Source organism: Heterodontus francisci, unplaced genomic scaffold, assembly GCF_036365525.1.
Source record: "Heterodontus francisci isolate sHetFra1 unplaced genomic scaffold, sHetFra1.hap1 HAP1_SCAFFOLD_842, whole genome shotgun sequence".
Lineage (NCBI taxonomy): Eukaryota > Metazoa > Chordata > Chondrichthyes > Heterodontiformes > Heterodontidae > Heterodontus > Heterodontus francisci.
In genome coordinates, this window is record NW_027141038.1 from 80,579 (window position 1) to 104,210 (window position 23,632).

At 44.7% G+C, this 23,632-nt stretch overlaps 2 protein-coding genes across 3 annotated transcripts in view; one reads left to right on the plus strand and one right to left on the minus strand.

Annotated features, from left to right (window-relative positions):
• pak1ip1 (PAK1 interacting protein 1) overlaps positions 1–12,589 on the minus strand; it is a 91,327-nt gene extending 78,738 nt beyond the window's left edge. Inside the window, exons 1-2 of the mRNA XM_068026485.1 lie at positions 12,439–12,589; positions 6,063–6,225 (exon numbers count right to left, since the gene is read on the minus strand). Coding sequence (XP_067882586.1) covers positions 6,063–6,225; positions 12,439–12,534 — 259 coding nt within the window. The 5' untranslated portion in view covers positions 12,535–12,589. The remainder of the gene's footprint in view (positions 1–6,062; positions 6,226–12,438) is intronic.
• Positions 12,590–12,778: 189 nt separating this feature from the next.
• LOC137361881 (tRNA selenocysteine 1-associated protein 1-like) overlaps positions 12,779–23,632 on the plus strand; it is a 79,838-nt gene continuing 68,984 nt past the window's right edge. Inside the window, exon 1 of one of the 2 annotated variants that reach the window (XM_068026483.1) lies at positions 12,779–12,904. In XM_068026483.1, coding sequence (XP_067882584.1) covers positions 12,836–12,904 — 69 coding nt within the window. In that variant the 5' untranslated portion in view covers positions 12,779–12,835. The remainder of the gene's footprint in view (positions 12,905–23,632) is intronic. The other variant, XM_068026484.1, reaches the window with a different exon arrangement.

Below are 23,632 nucleotides of genomic sequence, written 5' to 3' on the forward strand. Positions count from 1 at the left end.
AAGTGGCAGATGGAGTTTAACCCTGAAAAGTGTGAGGTCGTCCATTTTGGAAGGACAAACAGGAATGCAAAATACTGGGTTAACGGTAGGGTTCTTGGGCATGTGGAGGAGCAGAGAGACCTTGGGGTCTATGTGCATAGATCATTGAAAGTTGCAACTCAAGTGGATAGGGCTGTGAAGAAGGCATATGGGGTGTTAGCGTTCATTAGCAGAGGGATTGAATTTAAGAGCCGTGAGGTGATGATGCAGCTGTACAGGACCTTGGTAAGGCCTCATTTGGAGTACTGTGTGCAGTTCTGGTCGCCTCATTTTAGGAAGGATGTGGAAGCCTTGGAGAGGGTGCAGAGGAGATTTACCAGGATGTTGCCTGGAATGGAGAATAAGTCTTACGAGGAAAGGCTGAACATTCTAGGCCTCTTCTCATTAGAAAGGAGAAGGATGAGGGGTGACATGATAGAGGTTTATAAGATGATCAGGGGAATAGATAGGGTAGACAGTCAGAAACTTTTTCCCCGGGTGGAGCAAAGCGTTACAAGGGGTCATAAATTTAAGGTGAAGGGTGGGAGATATAAGGGGGATGTCAGGGGAAGGTTCTTTACCCAGAGAGTGGTCGAGGCATGGAATGCCTTGCCCGGGGAAGTTGTTGAGTCAGAAACTTTAGGGACTTTCAAAAGGCTTTTGGATAGGTATATGGATAAAGGAGAATGATGGGGTATAGATTAAATTGTCCTTGACAGAGGACAAAGGATCGGCACAACATTGTGGGCCGAAGGGCCTGTTCTGTGCTGTATGTTCTATGTTCTATGTTCTATCCGTCATGTCCCTCTCCTCGGTTAGAATCTCACCCATTTTCTCTGACTCCACGCATAACTTTCCTCCTTTGTCCTTGAGTGGGCCAATCCTTTCTCTAGTTACCCTCTTGCTCCTTATATATGAATAAAAGGCTTTGGGATTTTCCTTAACCCTGTTTGCTAAAGATATTTCATGACCCCTTTTAGCCCTCTTAATTCTTTGTTTCAGATTGTTGACCTTCATGGAATAGGAGGGACAGTGTCAGCTTGGATAAAAAATTGACGCAAGGACAGAAAATAGAGTTGTGGTAAAATAGTTTTTCAGACTGGAGACTGTTCGTGCTGTTTCACAAGGGTCAGTGCAAGAAACACTGCTTTTTTGATGATATGTAGACTTCGTGAGAAGTGTAAGGTACTGCATTTTGGCAGAAGGGATAGGGAGAGGCAATATAGACTTAATGGCACAGTGGCGCAGTGATTAGCACCGCAGCCTCACAGCTCCAGCGACCCGGGTTCAATTCTGGGTACTGCCTGCGTGGAGTTTGCAAGTTCTCCCTGTGTCTGTGTGGGTTTCCTCCGGGTGCTCCGGTTTCCTCCCACATGCCAAAGACTTGCTGGTTGATAGGTTAATTGGCCATTATAAATTGCCCCTAGTATAGGTAGGTGGTAGGGAAATATAGGGACAGGTGGCGATGTGGTAGGAATATGGGATTAGTGTAGCTTTAGTATAAATGGGTGGTTGATGGTCGGCACAGACTCGGTGGGCCGAAGGGCCTGTTTCAGTGCTGTATCTCTAAACCTAAATGGCACAGTTCTGAAGAGCGTCCACAGGGACAGAGGGACTGGGGCGGGGGGGGTTCATGTGCATAGATCTTTGAAGGTGGCAGGATATATTGAAAGAGTAATTTGAAAAGAATTTGGGATCTTGGGCTTCATAAATAAAGGTACTGAGTACAAAAGCAGGAAGTTATGCTGAAATTTTATAAAGCTAGGCCACAACTAGAATACTGCCTCCAGTTCATTCACCTCACTTTAGGAAGGATGTGAAGATCCTGGAGAGGGTGCAGAGGAGATTTACTAGAATGGTTCCATGAAGGAGGCAATTTAGCTACAAGGTTAGGTTAGAAAAGCTGGAGTTGTTCTCGGAGTGAATGAGGTTGAGGGGAGATCTGACAGAGGTGTACAACCACATCATGACAGGTTTAAATAAGGTAGAAAAACTGTTACCATTAGCTGATGGTGCAAGGATTAGGGGAACACTGATTTAAGGGTTTGGGCAAGAGATTCAGGGATAATGCGAGGAAGAAGTTTTTTTTTTAATCGTACACACAGCAAGTGGTAATGACCTGGAATTCGCTGCCGACATGGGTGTTGGAAGTGGGCACGATCAACGATTTCAAAAGGAAATTGGATAGGCACTTCATGGAAATAAACTTGCAGGGCTACGAGGATAGAGCAGAGGATTGGGACTGACTGGATTGCTCTACGGAGAGCTGGAGTGGACTCAATGGGGTGAATAGCTCCCTTCTGTACCGTAATAATGGTATGATTCTATGTTATAGATATCACCTGCTCCAACCTGGAAACATTCTGTTGTGAAGAAATTCAATGCTACAGTCATCTTCACAGTTTATGGCAGTGCCGTCCTTGCTCATTCTGAGGTTGTAAGTCTGGTTGCAAGAGGTGGCAGGGTTCTGTAAGCATCTCTTTCGTAAAGCATAAACAACGCGCACACTGCTACTGGCTTGAGTGAAAGTAAGAGAAGGGCTCCCGGAAGAGCCTAGATGGACAAAGCCTCCTGCTGAGAGCCCTTTCATCTACCCCACACCTCGTTTTCCTCTTTGCTGCTTCTGCTCCATCTTATGCTGCAGGCCAAGGGAAATTGTGACTATAGCACCAATGTCTGGGAGTAAGTAGTCTGCCATGACCCATGCATTCACAGCCAAGGTTTTTGCTGTGTGCAGCAACACTCCATGGAGACTTCATCACCTCTTCAAAACATCAAGCACTTTCATAAACTTAAAAAAAGAGTGAGTTGAGATTAATCAGCAATTAACCTTCAAGTTGTTGCAAGATGATCCTTTTAAATAGTGCTGGTGGGGGATCCTTCCTGCTGCTGAATGAATGTTCAGCTGTGCGTGTTTGAGAGGCTGTTAACTAGAGTGGCATGATTGAAAAAAAAAAGTCGCTTCAGTGCAGTGTTGCACACTGACTGACTTCCTCATCTGCCCACTCTGCATACTTCCCGCGCACGCTTACAATGCCCTCACTAAGGTGGTGTCCAACACAAATTGAGCAGTGTGTGAGGCAGGTGGCTCATTTGTGAAGATATGACATTTGAAGATGCATTCACTGACCTTGCCCACTTATGTGAGGTCACTGACTTTTTTGCAGGTCCTCAGAGGTAAACTGTTGGGATTGACTGCAACATCCATCTGCTTCTGCTGCCTTCATAGTATCTGTCTGCCAGGCCTCCTCATCCCCTGAGGTTAGAGGACCCCTCTCCTCCTCCTCCTGCACCATAGGCTCCAATGCATGCTTTCTGGTCAGTTGCTCCTCTTTTTGCTCATTATCTCACCACTGTTTTGTGGGAGTTTCTGTGCGTAAATCTGGCTGCCGCATTTCCTACATTTCTTCAAAAGTACTTTTGTGGCTGTCAAGTGCTTTGAGACATCCAGTGGTCATATAAAGTGCTGTATAAATGCAAACTCTTCTACAGCGACTTCCACCAACCTTTGCAGCCAGAATTCACCTTGCCTTTAAGAGGTGCAAGCTGGCTTTAGGTAGTGCAGGCTTGCTTTAAGCGGTGCTGGTCTTGCACAAACATGGGCCCCCTGCTGAGGCATGCATGTTGCCTGCATTACTTTGAACAGGTGCTGGTTAATCATGCATCGTGATTCCTGGGCCTATTTTCAGGGGCAATTGGCATTTTAGTCCAAGTGTCACCAAGTACATAAATGAAGTATTTCATTGCTTTCTGAAGACTAATTCAGTGATAAGTTACAGATAGCCAGGAGTTGAGCTCCTATCCATTGGGAATGGGACTGGCACTGAACAAAGACCAGGACAGGAACAGGCCATTCGGCCCTCCAAGCCTGCGCCGATCATGATGCCTGTCGAAACTAAAACCTTCTGCACTTTCGGGGTCCGTATCCCTCTATTCCCAAACTATTCATGTATTTGTCAAGATACCTCTTAAACGTCGCTATTGTACCTGCTTCCACCACCTCCCCCGGCAACAAGTTCCAGGCACTCACCACCCTCTGTGTAAAGAACTTGCCTCGCACATCCCCTCTAAACTTTGCCCCTTGCACCTTAAACTTATGTCCCCTAGTAACTGACTCTTCCACACCGAGAAAAAGCTTCTGACTATCCACTCTGTCCATGCCGCTCATAACTTTGTAAACCTCTATCATGTCGTCCCTCCACCTCCGTCGTTCCAGAGAAAACAATTCAAATTTATCCAACCTCTCCTCATAGCCAATACCCTCCAGACAAGGCAACATCCTGGTAAACCTCTTCTGTACCCTCTCCAAAGCCTCCACATCCTTCTGGTAGTGTGGCGTCCAGAATTGCATGCAATATTCCAAGTGTGACCTAACTAAGGTTCTGTACAGCTACAGCATGACTTGCCAATTTTTATACTCTATGCCCCGACCGATGATAATTTTACGGATCTTTTTATTCCATTACCAAAGTTGGATTGAAGCCCAATTTCCAAAGTTGAAAGGTTTGTATTCAAAGTGTATTTTCACCCAAAATATACTGGGATATAAAAAGTGGTAAAAATGGTGGAAAAAGATATTCAACAAATAGGAATCGCTAAACATCTGTCAACTGTGCAACAATATTGGAGCCAGTGAAGGAATATTATTTCACCAAGCTTCAAAGAACACCTTTGTCTGATTCCTGGACTCGGCAAAATCCAAAGTTATGCAGATTTCTAAAGTTGGTTTACTCTGTATTAGTGTCCATCTGCTACAATATCAAATAAATGTACCAGTCATCTACACTTCTAAGTGTACAGGAACAGAAGGACCTAGGGGCGTATGTGCTTTGTTTTTTGAAGGTGGCAGGACACATTGAGAGAGTGGTTAACAAAGCGTATGGGATCGTGGGCTTCATAAATAGAGGCATTGAGTACAAAAGCAGGGAAGTTATGCTGACCCTTTCTAAAGCTCTGGTTAGGCCCCAACTAGAGTACTGCATCCAATTCTGGTTACCACACTTGAAGGATGCAAGGGTCCTCATGAGGTTGCAGAGGGATTTTAGTTGCAAGGTTAGGTTGGAGAAGCTGGGATTGTTCTCCCTGCAGCAAAGGAGATTTGATAAAGATATCCAAAATAATAGGCTTAGCTAAGTTAGATAAGAAAAACTATTCCCATTCACTGATAGTACAAGGACTAGGACACAGATTGAAGGTTTTGGGCAAGAGATACAAGGAGAATGTGAGGAAGAACATTTTTTACGCAGTGAGTTGTAATGACTTGGAATTCACTGCCCATGAGGGTGGTGGACGCAGAGACAATGATTCAAAAGGAAACTGGATGGGCATTTGAGAGAAATAAACTTGCAGGGGAGTGGGACTGACTGGATTGCTCCGTGGAGAGCCAGCATAGACTTGATGGGCCAAATGACCTCATTCTATACCATAAATGACACTTTGACACGATAAGAACAAGGGTAAATAAGCACCACAAAAGTTGCAAACACTGAGACCACACCATTATTTACTCCAGGAACATAAGAGGTGCTCCAACTTGCACCTATATTCTGTATCAAAATGAAAGTCAGAAGCAAATACCAGTAGAGAAGCTTCATATACATGCTCAAATGAAAGGTCAGTGGTCTGAAACGTTAACTTGGTTTCTCTCTCCACTACCTAACCAGCTGAGCGTTTCCAGCATTTTCTGTTTTTAGCTTTATATAATACTTCTCGAGCTTGTAGAATCTCCGAGGCATCATCATCATCTGGAATTCTGACCCTTTCATAAAGAAATCAAGACCGAAAGATAACCATAATTTGCTGATCCAAGGCTGCTGGTACAGGCTTTCAATCCAGTACTATTTCTCCAGGCAGAGAGGCAATGGTTCTAATAGCCTCTTCTGTGCTGTAAAAGTTCTATGTTGTGCTGTCAATAACCTTAATGATCAACTCGAGTTACCTCGGGTTAGACACAGCTCTTAAAAAATAACCTGTACCACCCATTACACTATGCCAGCCTACAAGAAGATCAGTGTAATAAAGTGTGAAAACATATTTTTACTCACCATTATGGTACAATAATGATCCCTGATCAATTTTCTTTTTCATGTTATACAGCTGAATCGTTTCATCTTTACTGCCCGTTGCCACATACTGATCACTTACAGCCACAATGGTTAAAGATGCTGTATGAGCATGATGGGTAAAGTCAGGTTCAAGATCCCAGCTCTAAAAAGAGCAAATAGCACAGTTTCAGTCAGCAACTTACAAGAGTACTGTTTACTTCTCAACAGCAGCAGGCATTTCCAGATCAAAGTTCTTGGAGTTATTTAATACATACATCCACATCTATGTAGTGTGGTTGATGTTGTGCATATGGACTTCCAAAGATGTTTGATAAAGTTGCACATAATAGACATGTTAGCTAAATTGAAGCCCATGGGTTTAAGGGGGCAGTGGCAGTGTGGAGACAAAATTGGCTGAAGGGCAGAGTGCAGAAAGTAGTGGTGAGTAGAACCACTGCTTTTTTTAAACATATACATTGCCTGGCCTTGGTAACATAGGGCATAATTTCAAAGTTTGCAGATGATACAAAACTCAAAGATAGTAACAGTGAGAGGGAGAGTAACAGACTTCAGGAGAACAATGAGCATCTGAATGGCAGGTGAAATTTAACACAGCAATGTGAAGTGTTGCATTCTGGTAGTGATGCATTTTACACAGCTAGTTATGATGGTCTGGAATGCACTGTCTGAAACATTCAATACTAAGTTTCAAAAAGAAATAGAAGGGGGAGAATTTTCAGGGTTATGAGGAAAGAGCAAGGGTGTGGGATTAAGCCTTTCAAAAGAGCTGGCACAACACAATTGGCTGAATGGCCACCTTCTGCATTGTATCATTCTATGATTGTAGAGTAAAAAATGAGGCAGCTTTAAGGCAATAACGTGCATAAGATAATAGAGTAATCAAACAGATTAATAAAATACGAAAAAACACACAAAGAAATTGTAGTCATAGAGTCGTACAGCATAGAAACAGGCCCTTCGGCCCATCGCGTCCATGCCGACCATAATGCCTATCTATACTAATCCCAACTGCCTGCATTAATTCCATATCCCTCTGTGCCTTGCTCATTCAAGTACCTGTCCTGATGCCTCTTAAATGTCACTACTGTTCCTGCCTCCACGACCTCCTCTGGCAGCTCAGTCCAGATACCCACTATACTTTGCGTTAAAATTTACCCCTTTGATCCTCCTCCCTCTCACCTTAAATCTATGCCCTCTAGTTGTAGTCACCCCTTCCATGGGAAACAGATTCTGGCTATCTACCCTATCTATGCCTCTCATAATTTTATATACCTCTATCATGTCCCCTCTCAGCCTCCTTCGCTCCAGGGAAAACAGACCCAGCCTATCCAATCTCTCTTTGTAACTCAAGCCCTCCAAACCAGGCATCATCCTTGTGAATCTTTTCTGCACCCTCTCTAGCTTAATCACATCTTTCCTGTAGTGCGGTGACCAGAACTGCACACAGTACTTCAAATGCGGCCTAACCAACGTTACTGTGACATGACGTCCCAACTCTTGTACTCAATGCCTCGGCCAATGAAGGCAAGCATGCCATACGCCGCCTTCACCACCCTGTCTACCTGTGTTGCCACTTTCAGGAAACCATGTACTTGCACCTCAAGGTGTCTCTGCTCAACAACACTCCCCAGGGGCCTGCCATTCACTGTATATGTCCTGCCCTGGTTTAACTTCCCAAAATGCATCACTTCGCACTTGTCTGCGTTAAATTCCATTTGCACACTTTCCCAGTTGATCTATATCCTGTTGTAAGCGAAGAATACAAAGTCAGTAAACTGTCATAATTTATGATTCCGTGGCTATTTTTTCCATGAATGTTACCCAGGCGTAAGCAGTCTAAAATGTAATTCAAGTAGAGACTTGGCCAAAAGAGGTTCTCCCCATACTGAGTTGTTACTTGAGTTGCAGTAGCGCTTTAAATGCAGTAAAAAATAATAGAGTCCAACAGTGGACACCATTATTAACGTAAATTGGACAGCAAAATGCACAGTTATGTGTGTAAACTAGGAAGCTGCTGTCTGAGACTACTTGTTCCTCCAGAATCTGTGAGAACTGTATCTCGCTGTCTGACTCATCATTGAAATACATGGAACAGCATGAAGTTGTTGCATTTAACACTGAACAAAGAACATCTTTTACTTGATACATACTTACTAAAAGGAAAGAAGGTACCAGCCCTTCGCTTTGCAAGCTGGAACGTCAGAACTATGTGTCCTGGCCTGTCGGAAGACCTTACACAAATCAACGATTCTCGGAAGACCGCCATCATTAACAACGAGCTCAGTAGACTCAATGTGGACATTGCAGCACTTCAGGAGACTCGCCTCCCCGCGAGTGGCTCTCTAGCAGAGCAAGACTACACCTTCTTCTGGCAGGGCAGGGATCCTGAAGAACCAAGACAGCATGGAGTGGGCTTCGCCATCAGAAACTCCTTGCTCAGCATGATAGAGCCTCCCTCAAATGGCTCGGAACGCATACTGTCCATCCGACTGCTCACCAACTCTGGTCCAGTACACCTACTCAGCATCTATGCTCCAACACTCTGTTCCGCACCTGAAGCTAAAGACCAGTTCTATGAACAACTCCATAACATCATTAGCAGCATCCCCAACACCGAACACCTATTCCTGCTGGGGGACTTTAATGCCAGGGTTGGGGCCGACCATGACTCATGGCCCTCCTGCCTTGGGCGCTATGGCGTTGGAAGGATGAATGAGAACGGGCAGAGACTGCTTGAGTTGTGTACCTATCATAACCTCTGCATCACCAACTCGTTCTTTCACACTAAACCCTGTCACCAGGTTTCATGGAGGCACCCAAGATCACGTCGTTGGCACCAGCTAGACCTCATTGTCACAAGGTGAGCCGCCTTAAACAGTGTTCAAATCACACGCAGCTTCCACAGTGCGGACTGCGACACCGACCACTCCCTGGTGTGCAGCAAGGTTAGACTCAGACCAAAGAAGTTGCATCATTCCAAGCAGAAGGGCCACCCGCGCATCAACACGAGCAGAATTTCTCACCCACAGCTGTTACAAAAATTTCTAAATTCACTTGCAACAGCCCTTCAAAACACTCCCACAGGGGATGCTGAGACCAAGTGGGCCCACATCAGAGACGCCATCTATGAGTCAGCTTTGACCACCTACGGCAAAAGTGCGAAGAGAAATGCAGACTGGTTTCAATCTCATAATGAAGAGCTGGAACCTGTCATAGCCGCTAAGCGCATTGCACTTTTGAACTACAAGAAAGCCCCCAGCGATTTAACATCCGCAGCACTTAAAGCAGCCAGAAGTACTGCACAAAGAACAGCTAGGCGTTGCGCAAACGACTACTGGCAACACCTATGCAGTCATATTCAGCTGGCCTCAGACACCGGAAACATCAGAGGAATGTATGATGGCATGAAGAGAGCTCTTGGGCCAACCATCAAGAAGATCACCCCCCTCAAATCTAAATCGGGGGACATAATCACTGACCAACGCAAACAGATGGACCGCTGGGTTGAGCACTACCTAGAACTGTACTCCAGGGAGAATGCTGTCACTGAGACTGCCCTCAATGCAGCCCAGCCTCTACCAGTCATGGATGAGCTGGACATACAGCCAACCAAATCGGACCTCAGTGATGCCATTGATTCCCTAGCCAGCGGAAAAGCCCCTGGGAAGGACAGCATTACCCCTGAAATAATCAAGAGTGCCAAGCCTGCTATACTCTCAGCACTACATGAACTGCTATGCCTGTGCTGGGACGAGGGAGCAGTACCCCAGGACATGCGCGATGCCAACATCATCACCCTCTATAAAAACAAAGGTGACCGCGGTGACTGCAACAACTACCGTGGAATCTCCCTGCTCAGCATAGTGGGGAAAGTCTTTGCTCGAGTCGCTCTGAACAGGCTCCAGAAGCTGGCCGAGCGCATCTACCCTGAGACACAGTGTGGCTTTCGTGCAGAGAGATCGACTATCGACATGCTGTTCTCCCTTCGTCAGATACAGGAGAAATGCCGTGAACAACAGATGCCCCTCTACATTGCTTTCATTGATCTCACCAAAGCCTTTGACCTCGTCAGCAGACGTGGTCTCTTCAGACTACTAGAAAAGATCGGATGTCCACCAAAGCTACTAAGTATCATCACCTCATTCCATGACAATATGAAAGGCACAATTCAACATGGTGGCTCCTCATCAGAGCCCTTTCCTATCCTGAGTGGTGTGAAACAGGGCTGTGTTCTCGCACCCACACTTTTTGGGATTTTCTTCTCCCTGCTGCTTTCACATGCGTTCAAATCCTCTGAAGAAGGAATTTTCCTCCACACAAGATCAGGGGGCAGGTTGTTCAACCTTGCCCGTCTAAGAGCGAAGTCCAAAGTACGGAAAGTCCTCATCAGAGAACTCCTCTTTGCTGACGATGCTGCTTTAACATCTCACACTGAAGAATGCCTGCAGAGTCTCATCGACAGGTTTGCGTCTGCCTGCAATGAATTTGGCCTAACCATCAGCCTCAAGAAAACGAACATCATGGGGCAGGATGTCAGAAATGCTCCATCCATCAATATTGGCGACCACGCTCTGGAAGTGGTTCAAGAGTTCACCTACCTAGGCTCAACTATCACCAGTAACCTGTCTCTAGATGCAGAAATCAACAAGCGCATGGGTAAGGCTTCCACTGCTATGTTCAGACTGGCCAAGAGAGTGTGGGAAAATGGCGCACTGACACGGAACACAAAAGTCCGAGTGTATCAGGCCTGTGTCCTCAGTACCTTGCTCTACGGCAGCGAGGCCTGGACAACGTATGCCAGCCAAGAGCGACGTCTCAATTCATTCCATCTTCGCTGCCTTCGGAGAATACTTGGCATCAGGTGGCAGGACTATATCTCCAACACAGAAGTCCTTGAAGCGGCCAACATCCCCAGCTTATACAGACTACTGAGTCAGCGGCGCTTGAGATGGCTTGGCCATGTGAGCCGCATGGAAGATGGCAGGATCCCCAAAGACACATTGTACAGCGAGCTCGCCACTGGTATCAGACCCACCGGCCGTCCATGTCTCCGTTATAAAGACGTCTGCAAACGCGACATGAAATCGTGTGACATTGATCACAAGTCGTGGGAGTCAGTTGCCAGCATTCGCCAGAGCTGGCGGGCAGCCATAAAGACAGGGCTAAATTGTGGCGAGTCGAAGAGACTTAGTAGTTGGCAGGAAAAAAGACAGAGGCGCAAGGGGAGAGCCAACTGTGCAACAGCCCCAACAAACAAATTTCTCTGCAGCACCTGTGGAAGAGCCTGTCACTCCAGAATTGGCCTTTATAGCCACTCCAGGCGCTGCTTCACAAACCACTGACCACCTCCAGGCGCGTATCCATTGTCTCTCGAGATAAGGAGGCCCAAAAAAGACTTACTAAACTTGCCAGAAACTGTTAGGGGTTGCCTCGTCCAGAGTAAGTACCCTTTTTGCAGTCTTAATTACTGTTAAACAACTGGTCTGGCACTGAAAATTAATTAACAGGTGTTGTGTCCCATTCCTTCAGATCTTAATTATTGGAGATTTTGTTTTGTTTTTTCTGTCTCTTTTATCTCTCTCAATTCAATCTTTCTTTCACACGCTTTATTTTGCTTTCTCTACCTGATTTGAAATTGAACTCAATATTACAATTAACACAAAGGGGCTGGGAGCTGAAACGTTAACTCTCTCCACAGATGATGCCAGACCTGCTGAGTATTTTCAGCCTCCAGTTTTCATTACAACTAATACTTCCTGGTTCAGACTGCGCGACCCGTAACCGATTCTTCAATCTGATTGGTTAAAGATACTTGTCCCGTTTGCACAGTTCCCACATGCTCTGTCGTCGATACTGTGCTTTTCGGCTGACAGGAACTTACAATGCAAAAGCCTGTATGGCAGTGCAATTGAAACGAAAGGTTCCACCGCTGACCAAAAAATCCAGCCGACAGTCAGAGTTCCCAAAACAATGGTCCATTCGTTAACATCGCATTGCCATCCAGGAGAGATAAATCGATATTGCCAAAATGCTTTGACAGCGGCAAGCCTTTAAATAGATACTATTTTAAATTAACAAAACTTAGAAAGACAGCGAAAGACAATTAAACTCTGCATTATCAGTAGAATGGATTCCAGACTGAATCTATCTTTCTACGTACACTTGGATCTAAAGCTCTTTCTTGGGGTAACACCAAAAGGAATCCAAGACGATCAGTTTCAGAATCGGAGCCCCACAACAGGTGGCGTCTCCGGTATGACCATACAACGGTATTCAAATAAACATTAACGCTGGACAAATCCAACCTTACCATCTGTCAAGTACGCTTCGACATTAACGACTGACGCATTCTCACCTGTCCCGGCCTCTTTATTCGATAACCGAATATAATCTGTTCGTAACAACCGCCGATCAGCACCACTTCACAACCAGACATGCCCTCAACTTCCATCTTCTCGCTACTTTTGGCACGCTGGTGAAGATCAGGGTCCTATAGCGTTTCGTCGGTGCTGGATAAATGACGTCAGTGGCTGCCCAATCCCAGTTGCTTATCCTGAATGTTTATTTGACATTTTACAGGATGAGCAACTGCTCTGCCCACTGCAGATGTCGTGTAATTAGGGTGATATAGTGGAGTTACCTCTGCTTCGACCGGTCTATGAGCGAGGAAGGGTCAGACTGCGTTCAGGCGGTCGCGGAGGACGGAATATCGGTCCTCCCTCGGAAGGAGTGCGGAAGATTCGTTTGATCGGATGTGCGGCCGGATTCGGGACACTTCGGGACAGCCGGGCGGGGGCATGGCCACCCTATGGATGGGCGACGTGAGTGTCATTTCTCCCTTTAACTGGCAGGTGTGGCGGGCGAAAGGAAATGCATCGAAAGTGAAGGTTGGGGCTGGGAGTATGTCACAGTCGAGTGTAAGTCGAGCAGGTGCAGTAGTGGCAATAAGGCCTAGGCTCCTCTGTCCTTTGGCTCAGTCGTAGTAGTTCCACCTCTATCCGAAGAATGTTGGATCCAAATTCCACCTCGCTGTACAGAGAAAATAGGAGCAGGAGTAGGCCCTTCGAGACTGCTCCTCCATTCATTATGATCATGGCAGATCATCCAACTCAGTAGCCTGTTCCGGCTTTTGTCCCATACCCTTTGATCCCTTTGGACCCAAGAGCTATATCTAACTACTTTTTGAAAACATACAATGTTTTGGCCTCAGCTGCTTTCTGTGGTAGCGAATTCCACAGGTTCACCACTCTCTGGGTGAAGAAAAGTTTCCTCTTCTCAGTCCTGAAAGGTTTACCCCGTATCCTTAGACTGTGATCCCTGGTTCTGGACTCCCCCACCATCGGGAACATCCTTCCTGCATCTACCCTGTCAAGTCCTGTTAGAATTTTATAGGTTTTTATGAGATCCCCCCCCGAACTCCAGCGAATAAAATCCTAACTGACTCAATCTCTCCTCATAAGTCGGTCCTGCCTTCCCAGGAATCAGTCTGATAAACCTTCGCTGCACTCCCTCGATAGCAAGAACGTCCTTCCTCAGATAAGGAGACCATAACTGCATACAATATTCCAGGTGTGGCCTTACCGAGGCCCTGTATAATTGCCGCAAGACATCCCTGCTTCTGTACTCAAATCCTCTCGCTATGAAGGCAAACATACCATTTGCCTTTTTACCGCTTGTTGCACCTGCATGCTTACCTTCAGCGACTGGTGTACGAGGGCACCCAGGTCTCGCTGCATATTCCCCTCGCTCAGTTTATAGCCATTCAGATAATAATGTTTCTCTACATGATCCAGGCTGATACTTGAGTGCAGTGTTTAAGCAGCACTGCACCATTGAAAAAAAGGCTTCTATTTATATAAATTAATTTATTAATATCTGTTAATTATTAATTTATTTATATATCACCTTTCACGACCTTGGGACATGCCAAAGTGCTTTTACAGGTAATGAAGCACTTTCGAAGTACCATCACTTTTGTAATGCAGGAAAGATGTCAGAAAATTTACACACAGCAAGCTCAGACAACCAGCAATATGTTCGTGACCAGATAATCTGTTTATTTTGGGAATGTTAATTGAGGGATAAATATTGGCAAGACAGTAGGGAGAACTGCCCTGCTCTTCTTTGAAATTGTGCTGTGGGAGGGCAGACGGGGCCTCGTTTTAACGTCTTATTCAAAAGACAGCACCTCCGATAGTGCAACACTTTCTCAGTACCGCACTGGAGTGTCATCCTAGATTTCCTTGCTCAAATCTCAGCACAACCTGCACTTTCTGACTCGGATGAATGAGCGGCCAGCTGAGGCACATCTGACACTGTTGAAGGTGCTGTCTTTTGGCAAGGTCTGAAACTGGAGTTTTTAGATCTATTCAGGAAGACTGGGCAAGTAGTGCAATAGTTCCCTGAGTGCATCTTGCTCTCTAACCAGTGTTCTGAATTCCGGAGAGGGTGATGGTTTCTCTGGAGAGTGCAACCAGAGCCAAGCCAGGGAAGGTTGAGGAGGAAGGTCAGAAAAGCAATAGATTCAATAGTTAAGGAACGGACGGGCATTTCTGCGGCCACAGATGTAATTCCTGGAGGGCATGTTGCTTCCTTGATTTCAGGGTGATGGATGTCAGAAGAATTTAGAACATTTGGAGGCAGGAGGGTGAATAGCCATAGCTCGTGGTCCATATTGGTACCAGCTGAACTAGCTTGGAAGGAGAAGCTTTGGAACTTCAGCATAGATTCAAAAGGGAGATAAACACAGCTGGAAATGGAAGGCAGAAAGTGAGTGAGTGTTTTCTCTGCCTTCCACAAAGGTAACAATGGAGTTTGACCATGCTTAATCATATATGTGTCAATGCAACGACTAGTCAGTAAGGCTGATGAGCTGAGGGCACAGGCAAATACTTGGAATATGATGTAACTAACTGAAACATGGCTTCAAGAAGAACTGGAATGGCAGCTCAACATCCCTGGGTGTGAAGGGTTTTCAAACAAGAAAAATGGGGGATAAAAAAGGGGAATAGCAATATTGGTTAAAGAAACAATTACAGCTGTGTGGAGAGATGATATGCTGGAAGGATCATAAAATATGGCCATATGGATTGAACTAAATAACAGAAAAGAGGCAGTCACTGCTGGCATGTGCTATAGGCCCCCTGACAGTCAGAGGAAGATATGATCAAATATGTATCTAAATTTCTAAAAGTGTAAATCAATAGGACTGTAATAGTTTGGGATTTCAACTCCTCTAGTATTAGCTGGGATAGAATTAGTGTAAAATGTATAGAGGGTGCAGAATTCCTAAAGTATATTCAGGAGAATTTTTTTTAGCCAGTATTTCGGAAGCTCAACATGAGAAGGGGCAGTTCTGCTCTTCGTTTCAGGGAATGAAGCTGGGTAGGGGGAAAGGGTATAAGGTGGGGAGTACTTTGGTGGAAGTGATCATAATTCAGTTAGATTCAGGGTAGTTATGGAAAAGGATAAAGATAGACCAGGAGTTAAAATGTTCTCATTGGGGGAAAAGCCAAAACTGAAATGTGATTTGGCAAAAGTGGACGGGAATAACTACTTGAAGGTAAATTAGTGTCAGAGCAGTGGGACGCATTCAAGGAAGAGATAGTGAGAGTTCAGAAAACAACCTTCCTACAAATCCAGAGCACCTTGAATGTCAAGGAGCATACAGAGTAGGATAAGACAAAAAAGGGAAGCTTATATCAAAAACTGAGAGCTCAATAATGCCAAAACAAAATTAGGAAAACAAAGAGAACATATGAAAAAATATTGACAAAAAAAATCAAGGACAGAGGAGGGAATCTATGTGTGGAGCCAGAGGAAATGGGCGCGGTACTAAATGAGTACTTTGCATCAGTATTCACCAAAGAGAAGGACTTGGTGGATGATGAATCTAGGGAAGGGAGTGTAGATAGTCTGGGTCATGTCGTTATCAAAAAGGAGGAGGTGTTGGGCGTCTTGCAAAGTATTAAGGTAGATTAGGGTGGCGCAGTGGTTAGCACCGCAGCCTCACAGCTCCAGCGACCCGGGTTCAATTCTGGGTACTGCCTGTGCGGAGTTTGCAAGTTCTCCCTGTGACCGCGTGGGTTTTCGCCGGGTGCTCCAGTTTCCTCCCACAGCCAAAGACTTGCAGGTTGATAGGTAAATTGGCCATTATAAATTGCCCCTAGTATAGGTAGGTGGTAGGGAAATTGAAGAAAGGTGGGGATGGGGTAAGAATATGGGATCAATGTAGGATTAGTATAAATGGGTGGTTGATGGTCGGCACAGACTCGGTGGGCCGAAGGGCCTGTTTCAGTGCTGTATCTCAAAATAAAATAAGTCCCCAGGGCCTGATGGGATCTACCCCAGAATACTGAGGGAGGCCAGGGAAGAAATTGCTGGGGCCTTGACAGAAATCTTTGTATCCTCATTGGCTACAGGTGAGGTCCCAGAGGACTGGAGAATAGCCAGTGTTGTTCCTTTGTTTAAGATGGGTAGCAAGAATAATCCAGGAAATTATCGGCCGGTGAGTTTTACGTCAGTGGTAGGGACCTTATTAGAGAGGATTCTTCGGGACAGGATTTAATCCCATTTGGAAACAAATGAATTTATTAGCGAGAGACAGCATGGTTTTTTGAAGGGGAGGTCGTGTCTCACTAACTTGATCGAGTTTTTTGAGGAAGTGATGAAGATGATTGATGAAGGAAGAGCAGTGGATGTTGTCCATATGGACTTTAGTAAAGCCTTTGACAAGGTCCCTCATGGCAGACTGGTACAAAAGGTGAAGTCACACTGGATCAGAGGTAAGCTGGCAAGATGGATACAGAACTGGCTCGATCATAGAAGACAGAGGGTAGCAGTGGAAGGGTGCTTTTCTGAATGGAGGGCTGTGACTAGTGGTGTTCTGCAGGGATCAGTGCTGGGACCTTTGCTCTTTGTATTATATGTAAATGATTTGGAGGAAAATGTAGCTGGTCTGATTAGTAAGTTTGCGGACGACACAAAGGTTGGTGGAGTTGCGGATAGTGATGAGGATTGTCAGAGGATACAGCAGGATATAGATCGGTTGGAGACTTGGGTGGAGAAATGGCAGATGGAGTTTAATCCGGACAAATGTGAGGTAATGCATTTTGGAAGATCTAATACAGGTGGGAGGTATACAGTAAATGGCAGAACCCTTCAGAGTATTGACAGGCAGAGAGATCTGGGCGTACAGGTCCACAGATCACTGAAAGTGGCAACGCAGGTGGATAAGGTAGTCAAGAAGGCATACGGCATGCTTGCCTTCATTGGTCGGGGCATAGAGTATAAAAATTGGCAAGTCATGTTGCAGCTGTACACAACTTTAGTTAGGCCACACTTAGGGTATTGCATGCAATTCTGGTCGCCACAGTTACCAAAAGGATGTGGAGGCTTTGGAGAGGGTAGAGAAGAGGTTTACCAGGATGTTGCCTGGTCTGGAGGGCATTAGCTATGAGGAGAGGTTGGATAAACTCGGATTGTTTTCACTGGAACGACGGAGGTGGAGGGGCGACATGATAGAGGTTTACAAAGTTATGAGTGCCATGGACAGAGTGGATAGTCAGAAGCATTTTCCCAGTGTGGAAGAGTCAGTTACCAGGGGACATAGGTTTAAGGTGCGATGGGCAAAGTTTAGAGGGGATGTGCGAGGCAAGTTCTTTACACAGAGGGTGGTGAGTGCCTGGAACCTGCTGCCAGGGGAGGTGGTGGAAGCAGGTACGATAGCGACGTTTAAGAGGCATCTTGACAAATACATGAATAGGATAGGAATAGAGGGATACGGACCCCAGAAGTGCAGAAGGTTTTAGTTTAGACAGGCATCAAGATCGGCGCGGGCTTAGAGGACCAAATGTCCTGTTCCTGTGCTGTTCTGTTCTTTGTTCTTGAAACTCAAAGATGTTTTCTAAGTACATAAAAAGCTTGAGAATTAGTAAGGAAAATGTAGGGCCTATTAGAGACCAAAGAGGTAGCAGCCTGTGTATGGAAGTGGAAGATGTGGCATGGTTCTTAATGAATATTCTGCATCTGTCTTCACAAAAGAGGAGGATGATGCAGTCATTGTCGTTAAGGATGTGTGCAAAACATCTGATGGGATAACCGTAGTGAGACAGGACAGGGTTTAGCATCTTTAAAAGTAGATAAATCACTAGGGTGGATGAAATGTATCCTGGGCTGTTAAGAGAAGCAAGGGAGAAACGTAGAGGAGTCTCTGACCATCATTTTCAAGTTTTTTCTGGCAACAGGTGTGATTCCAAAAGACTGGAGGACTGTTTGTGTTGTTTAAACAGGGAGAATGGGATGGACTAAGTAATTACAAGCCAGTCAGCCTAACCTTGGGAAAATTATTGGAAAAGTTCTTAGAGACAGGATGAATCTTTGGTTAGAAAGGCACAAATTAATCAGGGACAGTCGGCATGGATTTGTTATGGGAAGGTTGTGTCTGACTAACTTGATTGAATTTTTTGACGAGGTAACCAAGAGGATCAATGAGGGCAAGTGCATTTGATGTCATCTACATGGATTTTAGAAATGCTTTTGAAAAGGTTCAATATGGCAGACTGGTCATAAAAATGAAAGTCCATGGGATCGAAAGGAAAGTGGCGTGTTGGATCCGGAATTGGCTCAGTGGCACTAAGCAAAGGGTAGTAGTTGACAAGTGTTTTTGTGACTGGAAGGCTGTTTCCTGTCGGGTTTTGCAGGACTCAGTATTGGATCCCTTGCTTTTTGTGGTATGAAACCAAGCCTTGACCCCACAGTCCTAACAAACTACTGAACCATCTCTCACCTATCTTTCCTCTCCAAAGTCCTTGACTGTGTTGTCGCCTCTCAATCTTTTCTGGACCTTCATGTTTGAATCCGTCCAATCAGATTTCCGCCCCTGCCACAGTTACAAAATCACTCTTATCAAGGTCATAAATGACATTCTATGTGACTGTGACAAAGGTAAACTTTCCCTCACACAAAAACAAGAAATGCTGGAATCACTCAGCAGGTCTGGCAGCATCTGTGGAAAGAGAAGCAGAGTTAACGTTTCGGGTCAGCGACCCTTCTTCGGAACTGACAAATATTAGAAAAGTCACAGATTATAAACAAGTGAGGTGGGGGTTGGGCAAGAGATAACAAAGGAGAAGGTGCAGATTGGACCAGGTCACATAGCTGACCAAAAGGTCACGGAGCAAAGGCAAACAATATGTTAATGGTGTGTTGAAAGACAAAGCATTAGTACAGATTAGGTGTGAATATGCTGAATATTGAACAGCAGCAAGTGCAAACCTGAAGAAAAACAACCTGAAAAAAACAGTGGGTAAACTTTCCCTCCTCTTCCTTCTCAACCTGTCTGCACCTTTGACACGGTTGACCACATCACCCTTTTCCAACGCCTCTCCACTGTTGTGTAGCTGGGTGGGACTGCTCTCACCTGATTCCATCTCATCGTATTCCAAGTATCACTTGCAATGGCTTCTCTTCCTGCTCCCACACTATTACCTTTGGTATCCCCCAAGGATCTATCCTTGATCCCCTCCTATTTCTCATCTACAGGGGTGATGGCATCGTGGTAATGTCACTGAACTAATAATCCAGAGGCCCAGGCTAATGCTCTGGAGGCATGGGTTCAAATCCCACCATGGCAGCTGGTGGAATGTAAAATTTAATTAATTATATTTTAAAAATCTGGAATTGAAAGCTAGTCTCAGTAATGGTGCCATGAAACTATCGTCGATTGTCGTAAAAACCCATCAGGTTCACGAATGTTCTTTCGGGAAGAAAATCTGCCATCCTTACCTGGTCTGGCCTCCATGTGACTCCAGACCCACAGTAATGTGATTGACTCTTAACTGCCCAATGAAATGGCCTCGTAAGCCACTCAGTTATCAAGGGCAATTTAGGATGGGCAACAGATGCTGGCGTTGCCAGCGACGTCCACATCCCATGAAAGAATAAATAAAAAAAACTACATGCTCCCCTCAGTGACATCATCCAAAAGCGCAGCTTTAATTTTTACATGTACGCTAATGACACCCAACTCTACTTCACCATTACCTCTCTCAATTCCTCCACTTTTAATAAATCTGACATCCAGTACTGGATGAGCAGAAATTTCCTCCAACTGGGACGACAAGCAATTGTTTTCGGTCCCTGCTCCAAATTACGCTCCTTAGCTACTGATTCCATTCCTCTCCTTGGCAACAGTCTGAGATTAAACCAGTACGTTCGCGTCCTTGTGTCACATTTGACCCTGAGATGAGCTTCTGACCACATATTCACGCCATCACCAAGACTGCCTATTTCCACCTCTGCAACTTGCCCAACTTTGTCCCTGTCTCAGCTCATCTGCTGTTGAAAGCCTCTTTCATGTCTTTGTTACCTCCAGACCTGACTATTCCAACGCACCCATGGCTAGTCTCCCATAATCTACTTTCCATAAACATAAGGTCATTCAAAGCTCTGTTGCCAATGTCTTACCTTATACCAAGTCACATTCACCTCTAACCCCAGTGCTTGCTGACCTACACTGGCTCCTGGTCAAACAGTGTCTTGATTTTAACATTCTCATCCTGATTTTCAAATCTCTCCATGGCCTCACCCCTTCCTATCTCTGTAACTTCCTCCTGTCCCATAACCCTCCAGGATATCTGAGCTCTTCTAATTCTGGCCTCTTGAGTATCCCCGATTTTAATCACTCCACCATTGGTGGCTGTGCCTTCAGTTGCCTAGGCCCTAAGCTCTGGAACACCCTGTCTATACCTCTCTGCTCTCTTGCTTTCCTCCTTTAAGACACTCCTTAAAACTACCTCTTTTGACCAAGCTTTTAGCCATCTGACCTAATATCTACTTAGAAAAGTTTGATACTGCGAATGTTGGAAATATGAAAGAAAAATAGAAAATGCTGGAAATACTCAAAGTCGGGCAACATCTGTAGAGAGAAAAACAGTTAACATTTTAGTTCTATGACCTGCAAACAACATCTTATGTGGCTCAGTGTCATATTTTGTTTTATAATGCTTCTATGAAATGCCTTGAATGGTTTATTATGTTAAAGGTGCTGTATAAATACAATTTGTTGTTGTGTTTTTATCAGTGATTTAGACCTAAATGTAGGGGGCATGATTAAAAAGTTTATAGATAATACAAAAATTGGCTGCGCAGTTGATCTTGAGGAAGGAAGCTGAAGACTGCAGGCAGCTATCTATGGACTATACAGGTGGGCAGAAAAGTGGCAAACGGAATTCAGTCCGGAGAATTGTGAGGTAATGCTTTTGGGGAAGGTGAACAAGGCAAGGGAACACACAATAAATATTAGGATACTGAGAAGTGTAGTGGAGCAGAGGGACCTTGGAGTGCATTTTCACAGATCCCTGAAGGTAGCAGGGTGATAAGATAGTTAAGAAGGTATATAGAGTCACAGGGTCATTATCGGCACAATAGGAGGTTATTTAGCCCATCGAGTCTGTGGCAGATCTCTGTACAGCAATCCCATCTATCCTATTCCCTTGCTCTATCCCCATCGCCCTGCAAATTATTTCCCTCAAGTTGCCATCCAATTTCCTTTTGAAATCATTCATCGTCTCCGCTCCCGCCACCCTCATAGGCAGCGAATTCCAGGTTGTTACCACTTGCTGCATAAAAAAAATTTTTCACATCGCCCTTGCATCTCCGCTAATGGGAACAGCTTTTCTGTGTGTACCTTATGTAAATCTGTCATACTCTTGTGCACCTTTATCAAATCTCCCCAATCTCCTTTGCTGTAAGGAGAATAACGTCAGCTTCTTCAATCTAACCTTCATAGCTAAAGTCTGTCATCCCTGGAACTATTCTGGGAAATCTCCTCTGCACTCTCTCAAGGACTCTCATATCCTTCTAAAGGATAAGGGGTACTTTCCTTTTATGAGCTGAAGCAGTGAATATATGAATTTATATTAGAATTGTATAAAATAATAATTAAGCCTCAACTGGAGTACTATGTACAGTACAGGAAGGATGTGATTGCAGTGGAGAGGACACAGAAGAGATTTACGAGGATGTTGCCAGTAATGGAACATTTTAGTTGTGAGGAAAGATTGGATAGGCTGGGTTGTTGTTTTGGAACAGAGGAAGCTGAAAGATTTAATTTAGGTGTATTAAATTGTGAGGGACATGGATAGATTGGAGAGGAAATACCTGTTTCCTAGAATTTCATGGAATACTTTCAAAATAGTTTCTTCGAGCAGCATATTCTGGAATCAACCAGAGAGCAGGTGATATTCGACTTGATATTGTGTAATGTGACAGAATTAATTAATGACCTCAAAGTAAAGGCACCTCTCGGTAGCAGCAACTACAATATGATTGAATTTTGCATCCAGTTTGAAAGAGAGAAGAGTGGGTCTAAGACTAGTATATTAAACTTTTTTTTTCATTCGTTCATGGGATATGGGCATTGCTGGCTAGACCAGCATTTGTTGTCCATTCCTAATTGCCCTTGAACAGAGGACATTTAAGAGTCAACCACATTGCTGTGGGTCTGGAATCACATGTAGGCCTGACCAAATGAGGATGGCAGATTTCCTTCCCTAAAGGACATTAGTGAACCAGATGGATTTTTACAACAATTGACAATGGTTTCATGATTACCATTGGACTAGCCTTTCATTCCAGATTTATTAATTGAGTTCAAATTTCACCATCTGCCATGGTGGGATTCAAACCCATGTCCCCAGAGCATTAGGCTGGGGCTCTGGATTACTAGTCCAGTGACACTACCACAACACCACCATAAAGGCAACAATGTGGGCATGAAAGCTGAGCTAGCTGAAGTGAACTGGGTTACTCGGCTTGGCGATAGATCAATAGAGAAGCAGTGGCAGACATTTAAGGGGATATTTCAGAATACTCAGAGTAAGTATATTCCTACTAGAAAGAAAAATGCTAAGGGGAGGACCCACCATCTGTGGTTAACTAAAGAAGTTAAGGAAAAGGCATATATTTGCGCAAAGGTGAGTGGCAGTTCAGATGGTTGATCAGAATATAAAGAACGGCAGAGAATGACTAAAAGGTTAATCAGGAGAAAGAAATTAGAGTATGAGAGGAAGCTAGCTAGAAATGTAAAAACAGATAGCAAGAGTTTCGACTGGTATTTATATAGGAAAAGAGTAAGTAAAGTGAGTGTTGGTCCTCCAGAGAGTGAGAATGGGGAGCTAATAGTAGATAATAAGGAAATGGCGGATGCAATGAACAAATATTTTTCTTCTGTCTTCACTATAGAGGATACAAAAAACATTCCAGCAATAGCTGTAAATCAGGAGGTGGAGGATGAGAGGAACTTGGTGAAATTATAATCACCAGGGATGCAGTACTGACCAAACCGATTAGCCTAAGATGTGCCTAATGAGGTAGTGTGGAAGTGAGCAGAAAGGCATGGCACTATGCTTGATGGGAAATATAGCCAAGTTAGGAGTAGTCACTTTGCTGAGCTCTGATGAAATGATTTAAAGCTTGAGAAACTGCAATGAAATAGTTAAAAGTAAAGGCTGAGAATGTGAGATCGTATAAACTTGCAGGCACTGGTA